Source organism: Macrobrachium nipponense, chromosome 24, assembly GCF_015104395.2.
Source record: "Macrobrachium nipponense isolate FS-2020 chromosome 24, ASM1510439v2, whole genome shotgun sequence".
In the NCBI taxonomy this organism is placed as follows: domain Eukaryota; kingdom Metazoa; phylum Arthropoda; class Malacostraca; order Decapoda; family Palaemonidae; genus Macrobrachium; species Macrobrachium nipponense.
Window position 1 is genome coordinate 31,529,015 of NC_061091.1, and position 19,998 is coordinate 31,549,012.

At 38.9% G+C, this 19,998-nt stretch overlaps 1 protein-coding gene across 1 annotated transcript in view; it reads left to right on the forward strand.

Annotated features, from left to right (window-relative positions):
- Positions 1 to 19,998, forward strand: part of LOC135205552 (uncharacterized) — a 385,131-nt gene that overhangs the window by 83,109 nt on the left and 282,024 nt on the right. Inside the window, 2 exon segments of the mRNA XM_064236313.1 lie at positions 11,457 to 11,923; positions 15,292 to 15,364. Coding sequence (XP_064092383.1) covers positions 11,883 to 11,923; positions 15,292 to 15,364 — 114 coding nt within the window. The 5' untranslated portion in view covers positions 11,457 to 11,882.

Consider the following 19,998-nt stretch of genomic DNA (forward strand, 5'->3'; position numbering starts at 1 on the left):
CATCGAATACTTTTAAGATATAATTGATTCCCTTATCTCCACAATCTGGTTCCATGATCATGACGTTCGTTGAAGCTGAAAATAATATAATTCGTGGTGCAGTGGTTATCAGTCTGCCTCAACAGTGTGAGAGACCTAAGTCGATCTTACGAGTGACGAACGACTAGGGGTCGAGTTCTACAAAAGTCGAGTTCTAGAAAGTCGATTGTGCTTGCGTTGACCAAAGCAGTGAGCTTTGTGCCTGGAGGTTTGTCGACTGTGATGGTTGCTGCCTAGGTGGTGAAGGGCTTGCAACGTCATCCCAAGAAGACATGATGAGATTGGAAGGTTAATGTCCGCTGGGTCCATCTTTTCGATGGGGGAAACGTAGTTACCATTCATTTATAAAATAAAGGCATCGCGATAAGAGACATTCGGCTAAATTTTCCTGCTTGTTGGTACACCTGCCGCTAAAACAGTATAAAAGCTAGATGCGGAAGTTAGATTTTTTGTGATTGTTTTCCATTGGCTTCACTAATGCAGCCGTTTCCGGGTTTTTTGTGATTTATTTTCTATTGGCTACACTAATGCAGCCGTTTCCGGTTTTTTTGTGATTATTTTCCAGTAGTTTTACAAATGCAACCGTTTCCAGATTTCTTGTGATTGTTTTCCAGTGGCTACACAAATGCAGCCGTTTCCGATTTTTTGTGATTGTTTTCCAGTAGTTATCCAAATGCAGCCGTTTCCAGATTTCTTGTGATTGTTTTCCAGTGGCTACACAAATGCAGCCGTTTCCAGATTTTTCGTGATTCTTTTCCATTGGCTCCACAAACGCAGCTGTTTCCAGCAAGAGGTTCATTACCATGCACAGGACTTCACCTAAATGATAGGAAATGATCTCTTGGATAAAGAAATAAGCAACAGTTATTCAGACAATAGAGGAAGGTTTACAGTTATGTGTTCTCCGGTCTTGAAGTTAATAATAGGATAGATGAGTCTTCAGATATGGAAAGAAGCTCCCAATATTATTGCTAGAGATATTGATTTCAAGTAAACATACTGAGGCAATCATGCTTATATGGTATCCCAAGGTAATTGAATAAAGTAACATATATTTCACAATCATTTGTCCTTTGTGTTGGGTAGAATGAGCGATTGTCGAGGATGGCCGAAGGCAATTTGATATACGAGTTGTATGATGTAGCGCAGATCCAGCTCCCCAGTGACGACGTTAATACCCATGACTCGAGGTTTGCTTTGGGAATTTACTTCCTTGCTTCTCGATCATCTCGCTCCTTTTTAGTTTTCTGTAAAGGACAGCTATTGAGATGGCTTTGTTTGTCTGTCCGACCGCACATCTTCAAAACTCCTGAGGCTAGAGGGCTGCAAATTGGTATGTTGATCATCCACCTCCTATCATCAACCGTACCAAATTGCAGCCCTCTAGTTTCAGTAGTTTTTATCTTATTCAAGGTTAAAGTTAGCCATGATTGTGCGTCTGTCACCGCTATAGGTGCTAACAACTCAGGCCACCACCGGGCCGTGGCTGAAAGTTTCATGGGCGGAGGCAGAGAGGTTCATGGGCCGTGGCTGAAAGTTTCATATAGCATTATACGCTGTACAGAAGACTCGATTGCGCCGAAGAAACTTCGGCGTATTACTTCTTGTTTTTGTAGTAACGTCTATTTCTGAGGAAGTGAGGCAGTACCTATCATTCGATCCAGTTAAGGCAAATCTGCCAGGCTCCTGGATAGAGTGGTTTCATCTCTTTTCCCCTGAACAACATTTTTACCTTGTAAATTGACTGTCTTTGAGAATGAACGGCTTACGTCTTATTAAATAGTATTTATCGCATGCCTTTATGTTGTTTTGGCAAAGGAAAAAAAAAACATCTATATTGTATATATATATATATATATATATATATATAATATATATATATATATACTATATCATATACATATATTACACACACACACACACACACACACACACACATATATATATATAATATTATTATAATATATATATATATATATATATATATATATTGCGAATACCACAGGAAAATGATAGGCAGAAATCCAAGCGCTTTCGTCTTTACTTAGACATTGTCAAGAAACGAATATATATATATATATATATATATATATATATATATATATATATATATCATTATTGCAACTATTGTTTTTGTTATCATTATTGTTAAACATATTTACAAATGTATCACCAAATTAATCTACTAAGACATTATGATGGGGCCAGATGGGCCCCCAATCACAGTGGGCCCTGGTGCGTTGGCCCTCCTGCTCCCCAAGTAGTTTCGCCGCTGACGTTGATGTTGTTCAGTAATTGAAGTCCTTATCTCCGATCACTTACCTGAGAGGAGCAGCAGAACACTGAAGCTGCGGATTGGTTGCAAGTTCCGTATCCTTAGGAGGTTTGAAGGTAACGACTTCCTTTGAGAAGGAAGAGGTTTCTTTATTGGGAAGCGAACAATACTCGGGAAAGTTGTGCAGCAAAATTTCCAGTAATTGTTCTCGAGTGAGAGTCGTGTCATCGAATTAATGTTGTTTGAATGTGCGTCATACGCTTTGTTGCTTAGCATTGATTTTCTAGCCGTGAGGAAACACTGCCAAATGGCGTGTCGTTTCGCCCCAGTCTTTTGGGCAAGATTTATTTTAAGTACAGGTTGCACAATATTGTTACGTAAGGACAGCTCTTTGGCGGAGTTTTGGCGAGATTAGGCCAGTAAATAATGGGTCTTCGCGTTAGACAGCGCTGGGTGGTACTTCGTGACTCTCCATAAGTTATCCTAAGGGCAGGATGTTGATGGTGTTATCCTGTGATACTCGGTGATCTCTCTTTCGGTAAAATAAAGCCAAATTCGTTGGATTCATTAAAGGTTATTCTCGTTGGTGGCAACTGGATCACGGGGAACGTCTCGTGTATGACCTTCCTCAAACCTCCCACTCACGCTGATAAAAATAGCCGACAATCGATTGATCGCCGCTTTCAGCTCATAACTGTAGGTGCTACTTCGGGCGTCGAATGTCTGGGAATGATGGTCGGCAGTTTGCGAGGGGAGCAATATAGCAACAACAATTCGATCGAGCCGAGCCGATCAAGTTGTTACCTCCTCATGTAGGTCCTTGCTGGACGAGTGGGTTTCTTGCATGCCTACCAGTAGTCCCGAGTTCGATACCCCGCTCTGCCAACGTGGAGTCAGAGGAATGTTTCCGGTGATCAGAAATGAATTTCTCGATAAAATGTGGTTCGGATCCCCCAATAAGCTGTAGGTCCCGTTGCTAGGTAACCAATTGGTTCCTAGCCACGGAAAAACAACCGATCCTTCGGGCCAGCCTTAGGAGAGCTGCTAATCAGCTCAGTGGTCTGGTTAAACTAAGATATACTGAACTTCTACAGAGGAAAGTCAGTCCGTATAATAGCCGTGGTAGTAAGACCAATCGGGGTTTTAGCGAAGTATGCTTCATTTCACCTCCTGTGGAAAATGCGGATTACTTGGACGTGACAAGAGATACCAGGTATTACGATGTTTTTGCATTTCCGCCGCAGATTATCAACATATACCGGATGCAAACAGAACTCCTAAGTCTGGCATGTTTACAGTTATTGAGATGAAAATGACGGCGGGAGAGTCATATCTAACCTTGAAGACTCATACCCGTCTCCTATTTCAAGAAATTTCGAAAAAAAGGCTAAGATTACGGTCGACCTTTTGCAGTATTTTTGAAAGGTCACGAGACACATCAGTTGAGGAATATGTTTTGGCCACATTTCAGTAGTCAACCAGAGAGAGAGAGAGAGAGAGAGAGAGAGAGAGAGAGAGAGAGAGAGAGAGAGAGAGAGAGCTTTCATCTCTAATGTAGATACCTGGGCAAAGAAAATAAAAATACAGTATCGATGGGTTTTTGTCCAGTGTTTATGATAGCAAATCAAATGTAGACCGAACCTTGGTTTTGGTGGAGAGATGGTTCCCATAACTGAAAATGTTGCTACCTCTAAATAGTTTGACTACCTCTTATCAGTATTATGACTTACCCAGACTAGTAAACATAACTTTTATGTCTGCAAGGTTGGGCTAAACTCACTCAGTCACTCTGTGTAATGACATTCTGACCCCTTTTGAACCTCATTAAAACAGTTACCCATGAAAACTGATCGCAATCCCACTATTTATGTAGACGTATTAGTAGGTCGCTTTGTAGGATTTGAGTAACTTCTAATATTTTCTATCTGGCATGATTCCGTCAGTCATGATTTAGTTGGTAAAAGTGTATTTTATTGGGTTTGGCTCTTTTTAATGCATTTAGTGCAGAAGTCAGTGAGACAGGTACCAAAGGACCTTATCTAGCACTGAGTCAAGGAAAACGGAGATAGTAAAGGAATTTTAAAGCTTGACAACTGAGAAGTGGCGTGAAAAGAAAACCTTGACTCACGAGCTGCCATTACGCAAGAGCCCAGGCTGGCAGAAGCCCGGCTTCCCCTATAGGCCTATACCAAGCATCCTCATAAGGTTGTCTTAGACTTTTTCTTCAGATTGATGCTCTGTTCACAGAATGCAGTTCGAATTGATCTTTTATTGATCCTAATCTTCTCCAATGACTTGAAGTTCGTAAGGGATGGTGCCGTAAGTGCACCTCATGCGGTGCACTGTAGTCATTGCTTAAGGTTCTTTGCAGCTGCAACCCCTTTCATTCCTTTGACTGCACCTCCGTACATATTCTTCTTCTTCCATCTTACATTCCATCCTCTCCTAACAGTTGTTTCACAGTGCAACTGCCTTGAGGTTTTCGTGCTGTTACACCAATAAAGCCTTATTACTCTCAATTTCTCTTATATTTTATTCTCTTCCAGTGAACTGAATGAATGATTTTCTGAGAATGTTGTCAGAGTTATAAAGACGGTTTTAATGCCCCATTGATAAATGAAAGGCTCCATTTTTTGGGCAACGTGCTTCCTCAGAGGATCGAATAGTTTTTCATCGTCTCTTCCAAAGCAACTACCGTCACACTCCCAGGCCTACCAGGCAAGGTCTGTGGAGACCGGTAAATGCCATGAGTTGTGCAATTTCGCCTTAGGTAGAACCAGCTTCGGCAGCAAGTTGAAACGGTGACATATTTGGGAAATCTCTGCTGCTCGCATAACGCATCCCTCAATCAGCCTTCCTTTAGAGGCCAAGTTCCTTTGACTTTGCCTGGTCTTGTACAAGGAAGCACCCGAGCTGGGACGCCTGATTGGTTTACACCTTAGAAAGGTGGCGAGGGGGTAACCTCAGTTTGCCGTTTTACCGAATCGTTTTTCTTCTTTATCTCGATTTTAATTTCCCAGTAGTAAGAATACAGGGACTGAAGTTGCTTTCTGCCCATGTCTGGAAAATCCTATTCTGTGACATTTGCTTCCATTTAGGAATGCCCTGTCCTTAACATGTAATATTGAGGGAGAAACCCACTCGCGATTGTAGACCACAATTTGATCACTAATCTACTTGTACCAGACTATCAGAGGCGATGCAGATTGAATTAGCCGAAATTAATCACAGACGCGATTTTTATCGTTTTCTTAAAATAAATCCTTTTCAGTTTTAATGTTTTATTGGTTTAGACTTGATCGATGCACTTTCCTGATTCGTGATCTGCAGTACTGTATAGTGCTGTTTTTTATTTTTGTATTATTTCTTTTTAGAGAAATCTACACTGCCCAATTACAAATGACTATCCTTGTGGCCTCGTTATTTGATTGAAGAAACTGATTTTTTTTGCCATTTTCTTCTCGGTCATTTATTGAAAGAGCACATGGGTCGGCTACCAGCATGTAAAAAATAGATTTAATTTAATATTAAATTTAATATTAAACTAAACTATAATGCCACAGTTTAGTACCCATTTGTTATAGGAAGAAACTTGCACCGAAAACATTTCGAGAACTTTGGGTTTGCCAAAAATCCTATGAGCAAGGTCGATGTAAGTAGTTTTTTCCTTATTTTCAAAACTCCATTTTGTGCGAATGTGTTCCTAATTTTTGGGGAAGATGCTCGTGGCTAAGTGGAGGAACTTAATGTGCGTAGAAAAGTGACTGTGTAAAAAGCAGTACTTTGGCGAGAAAGACGTGGTGCGTGTACAAAGAATGACTACTAACGGACAACTTGCCTTGCAAAAAGCAAACTCAACAGATTTGAAAGAAAAAAAAGATTTATTCAACCACTCAGTAGGAAATGAGTCTTCAGGAAGCGGTAGAAGTAGAGCCGCTCGGTAGAAAGCTCGTGTTTGGGTTCACGGGGTCGGGCTTTTGTTGGGGGGGGGATGGAAGGGACTGGTGGGGTTGATGGGGGTGGTGGAGGGGATACGTAATGTGTTGCATAAAGGTGTATATAACGTCGCCGTCGTCGTCTTCGTCATTTGAACCGGTTTCCAAGTCCAGGGAGTTATACAAATTTAATAATGCAGAGGCGACAGAGTGGTGCTGTTTCCTATGACGTGGAGGTCACTGCAGCAGCATGGACGCTTTTCAGCAGAATCAACAACGAGGTCTTAAGTTATTTTTCTTTTCGAAGAAGGGATTTATTTCATTGTGAACATTGCCCGAAGTGAAATATTGAATAGAATTTTTTCATTATTTTTTCGCAATGTTTAGATAATTTATATAAAAAACCAATTTGCGTCATATCGATGTACTTTGGTGTAAGTGTCATTATTTCAAAGCGAAATGGGGAAGATACCCCATAATTTTGTAAAACCATTTTCATCGTGATCACGATGTCTCAGCTGTCAGTTTGGCTCAAATTGAAAAGGAATAGATTGACTTCTGTATGTTTGCGTTTAAATTCCCAATACATTTCGCCCCTCAAATAATGAATTTTACAGTATCGTTAAATGCCCGATTCATTTTCATTTTCCATTTGCAGTTGCTACCGCTATTTAGTTGCTAAATTTTTCCTTTTTCCTTACAGTAAGGTGAATATCTGTAAAGTGTCGTGGCGGTAGACGGTGAGGTTCAACGGGACGCAGTGGTTAGGACTAGCCCCTAGGTGATCAAAGATATCGTTTATCAATATATAATGTAGATATATATAGAAATGGGTGTATATAATACTTTGATCCACGTGTGGCTATTTATAGTACTAAACACGGTGTCCCATTGAGCTTCCGCCATGTTTAAGGTGCCTCGTAAGTGATAACCGGTCGTCTCTGAAAACCCATGGTTTCTGTACCGAACAAGAGATCGTCCGCAAAGTAAATGACGATTCTCGTATCTGTGTAACGACAGAGAGAGAGAGAGAGAGAGAGAGAGAGAGAGAGAGAGAGAGAGAGAGAGAGAGAGAGAGAGAGAGAGAGAACCAGTCGCTCATGTTACGACCAGTTTCTCCTCTTCAGAAGATCCACCGCTCAGTCCTGTCATAAAAGGAGGATTTATAAGTACTACAGGTTTATGGAATTGGGCTTCGTTTCCTCGTTGGGGTTTTGTGCCGTCAGTGGACCTCACTGGGTGCACTGCAGGCATCACTAAAGGGTCTTAACAGCGTCCCTTCGGCCCGTAGATGCAACCACTTCTCCATTCATATTATCTTCTTCCATCTTGCTATCCATCCTTTCCTTACGGTTATTTCATAGTGGAACTGCGCGGTTTTCCTCCCGTTACAGTTACACCTTTCGAACCTACTTATTGACAATACCCTTTCAAGCGCTGATTGACCTCATAGTCCCCAAACTCTATATTCCATTGCATTTGGATTCGGCCGCCTATAGCCTTAGATGTGCCATAAGACTCAGAAGTTAGGAATGTTGAACATCTTGCGCCATGTACATTAAAGCCTGTAACCAGTTTTAACCAGCTGCAAATCAAATCCAGCTCTCTTGAAAAGGGATAGAGTTGCTTTCTGCTCAAGACAACCGCCAATATCTTTTAACATAAAGGTGGACAAGATCTCTAGAATATTCTGTGCGATGCATTTAGAATTTATTTTCTAATGTCAATGTGAATTTTTATATGCATACGGCCGGTTTTGGTCTGATGAAATGAGGGTAGTTCGCAACATCTGCATTTCGGATTGAGGTATTGACATAATTACCAAACATATGATTTCTGACTCTGAAGCTGAAATTCTTACAAGATTACTTTAAAGCTCTTATCAGCTTACAACGGGTAACTAAACCATAGAACAAGTAGTACATTATTTCCGACGTGCATACGGACCTTTGTTTTCAATGATGGAGAGTGCTCAGCCCAAAGCTTATACTCTCCACAGGAAAATGATCCACAGGAAAATGAAATGTAGGCTCACATCCCAGGAAAATTATGAAGTACTTTGAATTCGGTGTTTTTCAGCACCATACCTTCATTCACCAGGCCTTCACTCTTTCAGGATTGAATCATTTTCAGTCTTTAAAGTGTGTGTTCAAGTTACTTATGCATGTGTTGCACGGTGCAAATGATTGCATTGTCTGTTGTATTTGTTTGTTAGGTGTTTTTACGTTGCATGGAACCAGTGGTTATTCCGCTTTACATGACTTCCGAACCACGTAGAAAGTAAACTTCTATCACCAAAATGACACATTTCTAACTCCTCAATGGAATGTCCGAGAATCGAACTTTCGGCCACCGAGGTGGCAGGCCAAGCCCATACCGATCACGCCACTGAGGCGCTCTTGTCTATTGTAAAAAGAAACCAAGGATTTTCCGGATGATAAACTAATTCTGTCTGCTTATTGTTCATTACAGTCCTAAACCTTTTTCTCTTGTACTGAAAAACTTTGCCCTTCGTTTTTGTAGTTCTAAATCAACTATACTCGGTTTTTTTCCATCTGTCCATCCGCCTGTGGTGTTTGCGTATGGTAACACTGCGTCCCTGGCTTTAGATAGTTACATTCAGCTTACATTCAACAATAATAACAATATCCTATTTCGAATATTAACGGTGTAATTCGCATACATTAAATTTTTAAAACACTTTTCAGTTGCAAATGCACACCCAGATATCCTTTTTTTTACCTAAAACTTACACATAGCGTAACTATTTAAAGCACGGGACGCAGTGTTACCATACAAAATCACCACAGGCGGATGGACAGATGGAAAAAAAAAACAGAGTATAGTGTTCGTCTGAAAGTGGACTGCTAACTGATTAGCCTGTAATATTAAACTCTTGACTGTGTCATCACTCCCGGTATATGTCGTCAAACCAACCTTCACAAGAACAAGTTCCTTGTTCAGAAGTCGGTCGTGTTTGTGTCCCTTCATGCTGTCAGCCATCGTAACTGCCACTGCAGCTCGTCAAAAGTAAATGAACTTTTGTTTCCACTTGTAGTGGGTGTCTATCCCAATCTCGTATGGCCCCCCTTCAATCGAATGAGGCAATCAGACACTATAAATTTATAATAGAAGAACCTTTCACATCTACCGAATGAGATAAAAACTTGGCTTCTAACTCAAGTCATTCAAACGTGTAGTGGGATTCAAGAAAGACTCGCTGCGCAGCCATCTACCAACTCACACGGGACTCTAGTTAATATATGACTGTATGTCCGTCCATCATGATCAAAAGTTTGTCGTGTCCCCTCGAATCGTGGCGCTGTTATGTTTCAGTCGAAGTTGGGGCTTATGCTAAACAAGCGAGTCTAACTTCTGAATGGAGAGCACTTGCCTTTCCAGGGGTATTAGTTTGAAAGAACTCTTATACCCTGTCATTTGGATGTTTTGAGCATGAGGATAGTTGCATAAGGACTTGTTTGCTTATTGCAGTGTGTTTAAAGAGCTTTTGAGTTTTTATCTTACATCATTTGATGCAAACTTGGGAATAACTTAAAATTCTGCCTCTCAAGTCATATTTAAAACTGATATGCAGTTATCCTATTTAGTTCAAATGGAGCCAACGTGTTTGCCATGTATATATAATCGTCATACATACGGTACATACATACTTTCATACGTTATGTATGACCTTTCGTTTACTGTAGGCAGTATTATGCAACAGAGTTAGGTTCATTTTGTAAATTAAGTGGGATGTATAAAATGCATGTAATATGCCTAGACTGTGTATACTAACATTAATTACTTATTCTTTGTTTAGCGTTGTGTGGAATTGCTTGGCTTGGAATGAAAGTATAGTTCAAGTTCTTTGCTATCTAAAATCTAGAAAAAGCAAAAAAAGAAAAAAGATATTCATTGGTGTCTCTTCCTTTATGCTTCTGGGTGTTGACCTGCTGCTTGCTTTCACATAACTTGTCCTCGGAGAAGTGGGAGTGGAAGGTATTTTTTAAGCTTTTTTAAATTCCTTATGATTTTATTAGCATATCATTAAGAGTCCCAGGCCAGTGCCGCCATACTTCGTAGCATTAGTATTCGTAAGTTTGGGTCTGTTATACCTTATTTTGTATGATATCCATTCCTGGCTTTAGTTTTGGTTTGTTTACAAGTTGGTACAACTTTGGTGCATGTTTCTAAACGAATAATAAAGTCAGGTTAATGAATATTATGGTCTTGTTGCATGGTGAGTCTTTTAGAATTGCAGGAATGCAAGTTTCCATATTACAATACCCCTGAAGCGCCCACACGTGATATGTATTTAGAATGGGTATTCCATTCATATGAATATATATAAAGAATAGGTATTCCATTCATATGAATATATATATAAAGAATAGGTATCCCATTCATATGAATATATATCTAGAATGGGTATTCCATTCATATGAATATATAGAATGGGGTTTTATCCATTTCATATGAAATATATAAAAGGAATAGGGTGGTCCCATTCATATGAATATATAGGAATCCCATCATATGAATATATTTATTTAGGGAATAGGTAAATACCATTCATATGAATATATATCTAGAATGGGTATTCCATTCATATGAATATATATTTAGAATGGGTATTCCATTCATATGAATATATATAAAGAATAGGTATCCCATTCCATATGCATATATATCTAATGGGGTATTCATTCATAAATGAATATATAGGTTTAGGAATGGTATTCCCCATTCATATGAATATATATAAGGAATAGGTATACCATTTCAAAATGTGATATTATTTAAAATAGGTATTCCATTCATATGAATATATATTTAGAATAGGTATCCCATTCATATGAATATATATTTAGAATAGGTATCCCATTCATGTAAATATATATTTAGAATGGGTATTCCATTCATATGAATATATATTTAGAATAGGTATCCCATTCATATGAATATATATTTAGAATAGGTATCCCATTCATATGAATATATATTTAGAATAGGTATCCCATTCATATGAATATATATTTAGAATAGGTATCCCATTCATATGAATATATATTTAGAATAGGTATCCCATTCATATGAATATATATTTAGAATCTTTACTCCTTTTGGACTTGATATCATTTGTTGCTTGAATGGAAATTCCGTGGGTGATGTTGCCAATAAAGTGTTTCCTGTTTCTTGCTTTGCAGAGGCTGACAGGTGGCGGATTTTGTGCGTTGCTTGACTGGACCCGAGTCTTGGGCCCATCCAAGTTCTAATCACGGAGCCTTTCACCCAGTCGCCCCCAACTCGCCCAGGAGCGCCCTTAGGCCCCCTGGGAATCCCGCAGGCTCCCTTCGGACCACCTCGTCCACCTCCTTCGACACCGCTGACGGCTGCCGCCGCATCCTTCTTCCTCCTGCGAAGAGCGCCCTTCGTCGCTTCCCCAGCCGCCCCCACCACCGCCAGTAGCTCCCGTCGTAGCATCTCCAGTAGCCTTTGGTTCCACCGCCTGCATTCCTCCTGCAGCCCCTTTTGCGAGAAGGGATTCGGAGGAGGTTAGAGAGGACCGACCAAGAACCTCCAAGGATTGGCTGTAAGAGCCATGCGCCGACCATCCTTCTGCTGCGACCAACATGGAGAAGGAGGAGAGGGCGACCCTAAGTGTCAACCCCAGGTCAGTGGATCGGGTTCCTGCTCCCAGTTTTGTTCAGTGATGTAAAACAATAGATGGGGTCCTTGGCATGTCAGAACTTGTTTGAACCGTGGGTGGATCAGTGTATTATGATTCTGAACGGTAATGATTTTTGCAGCTCTCTCTTGTTTCAAATGGACTAAGTAATGTTTGTAGTCATTTTCTTCAGATATTTTTCCTTATCTGTCATTCTGAGTTTCATAAGCCATGTAATTAGTATGAACTTTTCGAAGGCACCTTTGAGGGAGCTTCATAATTTGCATCACAAAATGATCAACATTTTTACCGTTTTGGGTATTCAAGTATTCACCCAGCATTGCTTTTGTGTTTAGGTTGTTATATGTCTTTCTGCGTCTTAGTTTCGAGAGAAAGTTTTGTATTTTCCTTAAGATTTGGTCTTTTAAATATTGTTTTCATCACTAAGGCACCTCATAGTTCTTATCCCACGACAGCACTCAATAGAAGGAATGGTTCTGTCTCTTCCCTATTAAATTTGCCCGCCGTAGGATGACCTCTCTTTCATGTCTCTCACAAGTACAATTATTCTCGGTCAGTATTGCTGAGGTCCATCTCAAAGGGAACTGCATGTGTCATGACAATTACTGTTCCCACATATCTTGCTGAGGCGTCCCCGCTAAAGGTGTGATGTTCGGGGCTTTGGTAAAGGAACAGAAATACCCATTCAGTCCTGTTGAGGCTACAGTATTGAGTTTCGAATGGTCGAGGAATCCTCTCATTCATTCATTTATTCGTTTGACCCAAATGAGTGTGTTATCTTCCCACCACCCCTTCAGGCTACATTGAAACTCCCGTCAAACAGCTCTTCCATGTCTTGCAGAGAGCAGGCCTGGGCTTGAATGAACAAGTTTTGAAATTTTCTTCGTTTTTCCAACTTTTCCCTGAATCTCCCCTACCCGCTAGATCGAGATGTATTGGCCCCTCTGTGGTAATCCTCGCTATCTTTTTCTTCTCAGATTTTCCAGAATGGTTGCAGAATAGATTGGCTTCGCCAAAATCCACTGGGAAATTAGAAAATGATCTTTTCTTAACACATTTTTATAATAAAAAGGTATATTAAATATAAGAAAAATACCTGTCCTGTGATTAACTTTCGTTTGCCATCACTGAAGTTTTATTCGAATGATCATTGCCAAGAACTGTGACGAGTAACAGTTATTAACCTGGTCATTTGATTTCGGTGTTGGTATATTCCGCATTAATTGCTTTCAGTTGGACTGGATTTGATTTAGGCAGTATGCATTAATGCGCACTGTGCCTTCAGCTTTCAAGACACATAAGGATAAAGAAGACTCCAGTTGCAACAGCTTTTGATGGAGCAGACATAAAAAAGCGACAATAATCTAGCAAACGTCCGAACAGAGGATCTGAAGCATGGGTCCTTTAGCCGTCAGCGGCATTGCTTTCTGTCTTTTACTTTTCATCAGTTCCCTTCGGTCTTTGTCAGCTTGGCTATCCAACTTCTTCAACTGTACTTTGCTTCAGTTTCCACCTTATAGAAAAGACCCTTCCTGCTAGCAGCCCTGCTACTACCTATCGGCTCCTTCATGGCGATTTAGGCGTGGTCTCCTCCGTTGCCGGCGCTGCCACATCAAATATTCCAACTCAACGTTTTATGGTATATGAAGGCAGCATAAGTTATACAACACAAATATAATTGGTTCTTGATTAATTTTGGCAGTTATTAAAAGCCCCCGTAATTTTCTAGCATTTTACAACAATAAAACAACAAGTTTATTCTTAAACGTGGCAAAAAAATTTTCCAGCGCTGCCAGTTCTTCTCTCAGGTGTTAAGCTGACCTCAGGGCATAACGATGTCAAACAGCCCGCGCCTCCACAAGGGAAGCTTGTCAAAACTGTCACTGGCTCATTAAGGAGTCTGTCGCCTTACGAACAACATGGAAAATGTTATAAATACTTACTGGAAAGAAACGGACGACCATATTATGGATAGATAATAAATTAAATAGCTGCCGATAATCTTATTTGTGTAACCTTTGTACATTTATGCTGCGTTCTCTTATCTGTCTACTCTACATACACAATCCTTTTTAAATGTCAATAGCTCTCTCCTTCTCTCTCTTCTCTCTCTCTCTCATATACATATATACATATATATATATATATATATATATATAATTATATATATATATATATATATATACATATATACTATATATATATATATATATATACTATATATATATATATATATATATATATGCAGTAAATTAACACAAAAACAAGTAAATTAAAAGTGCGGAACTCCAGTAGCTTGTGATAATCACAAGAAAGGTCCAAAAAGAGATCTAATTAGGCCTATATGAAAAAGGGAGACCTGGAAGAATGGAAATATTTTCGAAGGAGGGTCGAGGCAATAGGGAACCCCCAGAAGTCTACTGCTCCCAGGAGACATTAACAAACGCCAAGGAGGTTAAACCTCCTTGGCAGACGCACGGATTAAAAGGGGCAAATGGGAAGGATAGGCCTTTAAAAACTCGAGAGAAGTACATTTGGCAACATGGGGGACACGCCTAAATCGCCTTGAATGAGCCGATAGGGTATACCACTACCAATAATGTAATAACAGCTTTGAACACTGCAGTGGCCAGTAAGGTGGTGTTGCAGGTAAGGTGACCTCGATGGTTTGGGCAAGAATGACCAAATTTATACGATATCACCGTAACGAGACTAACACAGAGACACATGGGATGGAGTGTACTGCCCGTTACAGTTGACTAGCTATCAGGTAGACAGCTTAGTGCATCGTTTGGTAGGGACGCTATTTCTAAAACTGAACCCGTCCACCAGGTCATTCCGTTCTCATTACTAAAATTTTTCAGTGAGTGATGAAACTTGACGTTTGCCGCGGCTTGAGTGCGTTTGTAAATCATTTTTAAACTTTATATAGAATTTGCTTATTCATTTTTAAGACATTCTTGAATTCGTTCAGTTTTTCCTCTTTTTACATTGTTTGTTCTTTCCTTTTTCTTCATATATGGACGCTCTGTTCTGTGAAAGCGCGCTTGGCGAAGAAGCTATTGACTGTTCCGTATGCAGGTCTGCACCTTTAGATTAATTCTCATTCTGATCAGGTAATGGGGTTGACAGCGAAGTCTTTTTAGGTTTAGCTGGCATTCTGGAGAAAAGGGCAACGCAGGCAAGCAGAATAATGTAGTTGAAAATAAAACTTTTTAATATAATCTGTTCTATTTCTGGTTTCTTTTCTCTCTTAAACCTTCTGTCCCGTTTCATATTCCATGCCATACAGTAAGGGGTATTGTCCCTCATACGACTTCACACATTTATGCTGTCATTTCTTTTCCTTTCAGTTTTCATCTAGATATTTCGTCACCTCTGCTGTCTTTTCTGAGAATTTGCAATCTCTTACTAATTACTATTTATGTAAGTACAGTGTGGAGAAATACGGTGCCTTCGCCCACTTTCATCTTTATTCTTAAAGACAGGACAGCTTGTTTTGCTTACCACAACAGTATTCACGGCTTTCCTTTTTTTATTTTGTCTTAAACTCTCACATTCTTTTTATCAATTATCCTTGATTTTTTTTTTTTTTGGACTTCTCTTTAAAACCCCTCCCGCGGTTTCAAGCATTTCGAAACCAGACGCACTTTTGAGGATTGCAACCTATATTTCCACCTTACCTATCAGCTAAGAAAAAAAAAAAACATACCATTTCAAGACCACATAGCCGAGGGTTTTCCATCCTTCTTTTAGTAGTATGACGCATCCTTTTACCATTTTTGATCCTTGTTATCCTTTAATTTTTTTTTTATCTTTGTTATCTTTTTACATTTTATTTAATCCTTTTTATCATTTGACCGTTTTTAGTTTTCTGTAAAAGACAACTATTGTGCCTGCTTAGTCTGTCTCTCCACCCTCTGATCTTAAGAACTGCAGAGGCTAGAGGGCTGCAAATTGGTATGTTGATCATCCACTCTCCAAACATCAAACATACCAATTTGCAGTCCTCTAGCCTCAGTAGTCTTTATTTTATTTAAGGTTTAAAAGTTAACCGTAATCATACTTCTGGCAGCGCTATAGGTAGCAGTAACATAGGCCACCACCGGACCATGGCTGAATTTATGAGCTGAGTCCACCGGACAGAAAACTCGATTGCGCTCAAAAAACCTTGTTGATCCTTGTTATCCATTTACCTTTTTTTGATCTTTGTTATATCATTTTACCTTTTTTTATCTTTGTTATCCTTTTACCTATTTTTTTTATCCTTGTTATCCTCTTACCTTTTTGATCCTTGTTATTCTTTTACATTTTTTTACCCTTGTTATCCTTTTACCTTTTTTTTTTATCTTTGTTATCCTTTTACCTTTTTTTATCCTTGTTATTCTTTCAACTGGTTTATCCTTGTTATCCTTTTACCATTTTTTCCTTGTTATCTTTTTACCCTTTTTATCCTTGTTATTTTGTCCTTGTTTTTGAACCTTGTCCTTTAACCTATTTTGATCCTCGTCATCCTTTTACATAGTTTGATCCTTTTACCTTTTTTATCCTCGTTCTCATTTTACCATTTTTTACCATTATTTTTATTCTTGTTATCTTGTTACCTTTTTTTATCATTGTTACCCTTTTACCTTTTTTCTTTTGACCCTTGTTATCCTTTTTTTTCTTTTGATGCATGTTTTCATTTTACCTTTTTTTTATCTTTGTTATTCTTTTACCTTTTTGTATCCTTGTTATCACGACATAGTGTATTTTTTCATGCGTCACTATCAAACATATGTTTCCCATCGGTAGGTGTCAAGTGTAGTAGACAACATTTATGAAAAATCGTAGTTACTGTTCACTCTCAGGAATAGTCCGCGGTGTCAGACATTTCAGGAAATAACCGTAGGCTTAGACAGCAACTGGAGGAAAATCCACGGGTGTTGAACGCCTTCAAGGATAGCCCGAGGTTCTGGACACTTCTGGAATAAGCCTCAGGGATTTCACGGGAAAGTTTGAATGCGTTGAACACCTTGAGGATTTGTTAAAGGGGACACCTTTAGAATACCAGTGGGATAGGAAGGCTGTCTTTCTCTAGTGATAGATATGGAAGAGAGGCTGTTCAGGGCAGTGCCAAAGCTTTCGTCCATCGTTATCGAATAACCATTCCTCTCCTTCCAACTTCGCTTCAGTAACCTTGACTTATTACCGGGTCTATTCCCCCTCGAAGTGTTGTCAATACAGCCTGATTTGACCCTCTCCACCACTGACACCTATTCCCACTTTTAAAATAAAGCTCCAAAAATCTCTCTAAACCCGTTTTGATAATTTCTTTGCACTTATTAGAATTATCCATCATATAACGAGAATTCTTGAATTCTTAGTTATTGCAGGTAGGTTTTATTCTGAAAATTTTTTTTACCCGAACCTGACTAATAATGTCCGTCCAGTTTGTATTTGCAAATGAAAATGTCATGGAATATTGTTATTTTTTTTCAAAAGTCGTTTCAAAATTATGAGCTCGGCAAGACACGAAATTTATGGTAACTGTTCCTTTATTGAAAAGTTTCAGGCGATTCGTTTTCTTCCTGGTCACGTGATGGCAATGAAGGTCTTTCCCACTTAACATTTATGAGATTCGTTGCATTACACTCTGACGCCCAGACTTGCCATATATATTTTGCCTTTATATTTTGCCTTTCGTGGCATACTGTCTGTCTGTACCCCTGCTGTTGCAGTGTTGACTCGTATCTGAAGTATTTCGTCAATAACTTTCCATACTTAATATACTATCCGGGAAGCAGGCCTCGATTTCTCACGTGGTTTTATTCATATTCTTCTAAAGATCGTACTTAATATTTTATTACCACGACGAGCTGTTGGAATAAGCAGCCACTTGTCAACCTTAGTATAATAGTACACTCTTAGCAAAATACTTATAATAAAATAAGAGTGGCTGGGTAAAACAAGAACATACAGAATCAAGCCAAGGTCTTTATAATCTGGTTTCACTACTTATGACTAAAGGTAACTAAAAGCCTCATGTCTCTTCGGCCCTTTGGCTTTGAAGAGCCACTGCAATGGATTAAACTTCCATTCGAAAAGAAGAATTCACTAAATTAAACCTAGGTGAATGAGCATCAAGATTTAGCAACTTCAATATATAAAGCATTCTATAGGCTCAACGCAATTGATAAATGTGAAAACAAAATCTGGTGGGGTGCTACCAGTTGTTATCACGAGATGTCATCCATTCTTTGTAGCATAGAGGATCGTTAGTGTTGATTATGTGCCATGTCGGGGCATGTGTCAAGGCTTTTAATTTAGCTTTGTTTTTTACTTAATGCTATATCTCTCCGGAAGTCCTGTCACAACTGGTGATATTTGTGATCCCTTTATGGTCTTTTTTTTTCCCTCTATCTTTTCTTGGTAATACTGTTCTATTCTTGTACTGAAGCTGAACTCCTAGTGCCCTTGGGAAAAAAAAAATCTCTCGTAGAGCTTGTCGAGGCATACACGCCGAAGTCCATTCAATTGTGCTGAAGGGACCAAACAAACTTAAGTGAAGTTCTCCCGCTTTCCAGGCTTGTGGATGATTTTTTTTTTTAAATTTATTTATGAAAGGTGGGTCATAAAACCTTGCCGAAAACTTGGGCCATAAAACCTCGCATACTAAATTTGAGCTAAGAAAACTTCAAAAGGACATTTTTACTTCATTTTTATACTTCGACCAAAAGTTACAAGAATAACTTTTAAAAGCCTTTACTAGTAGCTTGAATATAAAGAATTATTACGGATGCAGGACGTCATCCTGAAAATAACTGCAGATTCCCTGACCCGTGGAATAAGGACGTATATATATGTGTGTGTATTATATAATATATATATATATATATATATATATATATATATATATATATATATAACGTATATATATATATATATATATATATATATATACACACACACAAAATGTATGTGTATACATTTCTGTATATATGTAAATATATATTAGTTAGTCGTCTAATCACTAATTCATATAAGAATTTTTTTTTACTCATATTAAGCCACAAATATTCCTTAATATCATTTTCACTTAGATTCGTAATAACTCACATTCGACCAGGATTCGAACTTATGCCTTTTTGTCTATATATACACCTAGAAATGATTTATCCTTTCTGCTATCGAGATTTATTTATATGTATATGATATACGTATATATATATATATATATATATATATAGTAATGATTATCTATATATATATATATATATATATATAATTATTATATATATATGTGTGTGTGTGTGTGTGTGTGTGTATGTATGTTGTATAAATATTTTTATGTATATATATGATATATATATGTAGTGTTTGTGTTTGTATAGTCGGGTCGGTATGGGTATATGTTTATTAAACTTGTCGACACTACCTTCTCGATACTTGGAGCCTTTGCACGAGAACGTACTTCACTCCGTTTAGTATTCGAACTGGAAAACGAAAATAGCTGGACTCGGAGCTTCTTGAACTAATTCTCTTCGCAGTTGTTGCTTCAGCACGCCTTCAGAATTCGCAATGACCTTGGAATATCCGTAGATTCAACTCGCATTTGGCACATACTGTGCTCTGGAGTCCTAATTGGGGGCGCTATGAAGGATCTCGTTAGCTTTGCCGGATGAGTTTGGGGTCTACTCATCGGAAGTCGTAACATGCTATTTTGAGCCTTTCATGCATCCCTCCCGCTTTATGCTTCCTTCTCCTTATGTGGACCGTTTTCCTTTGTTTTACTATCCCCGGTAATCAAAGGTCTCTCTCTCTCTCTCTCTCTCTCTCTCTCTCTCTCTCTCTCTCTCTCTCTCTCTCTCTCTCTCTCTCTGTTGGTAGGGTTTTAAGCATAGCTCCCACCGATATGCTCTCAACTTTGTGCTACTTTGACTTTTCCGGACAGTCGCTTTCACATCGTCATGGGTTCTCGACTTTTCCATTTGTAGCTTCTATCAGATTTGCGGTGCACATAACCATCTCTGCCCGCTAGACACACACACACGTACACACATACATGCACCCAAAGTATC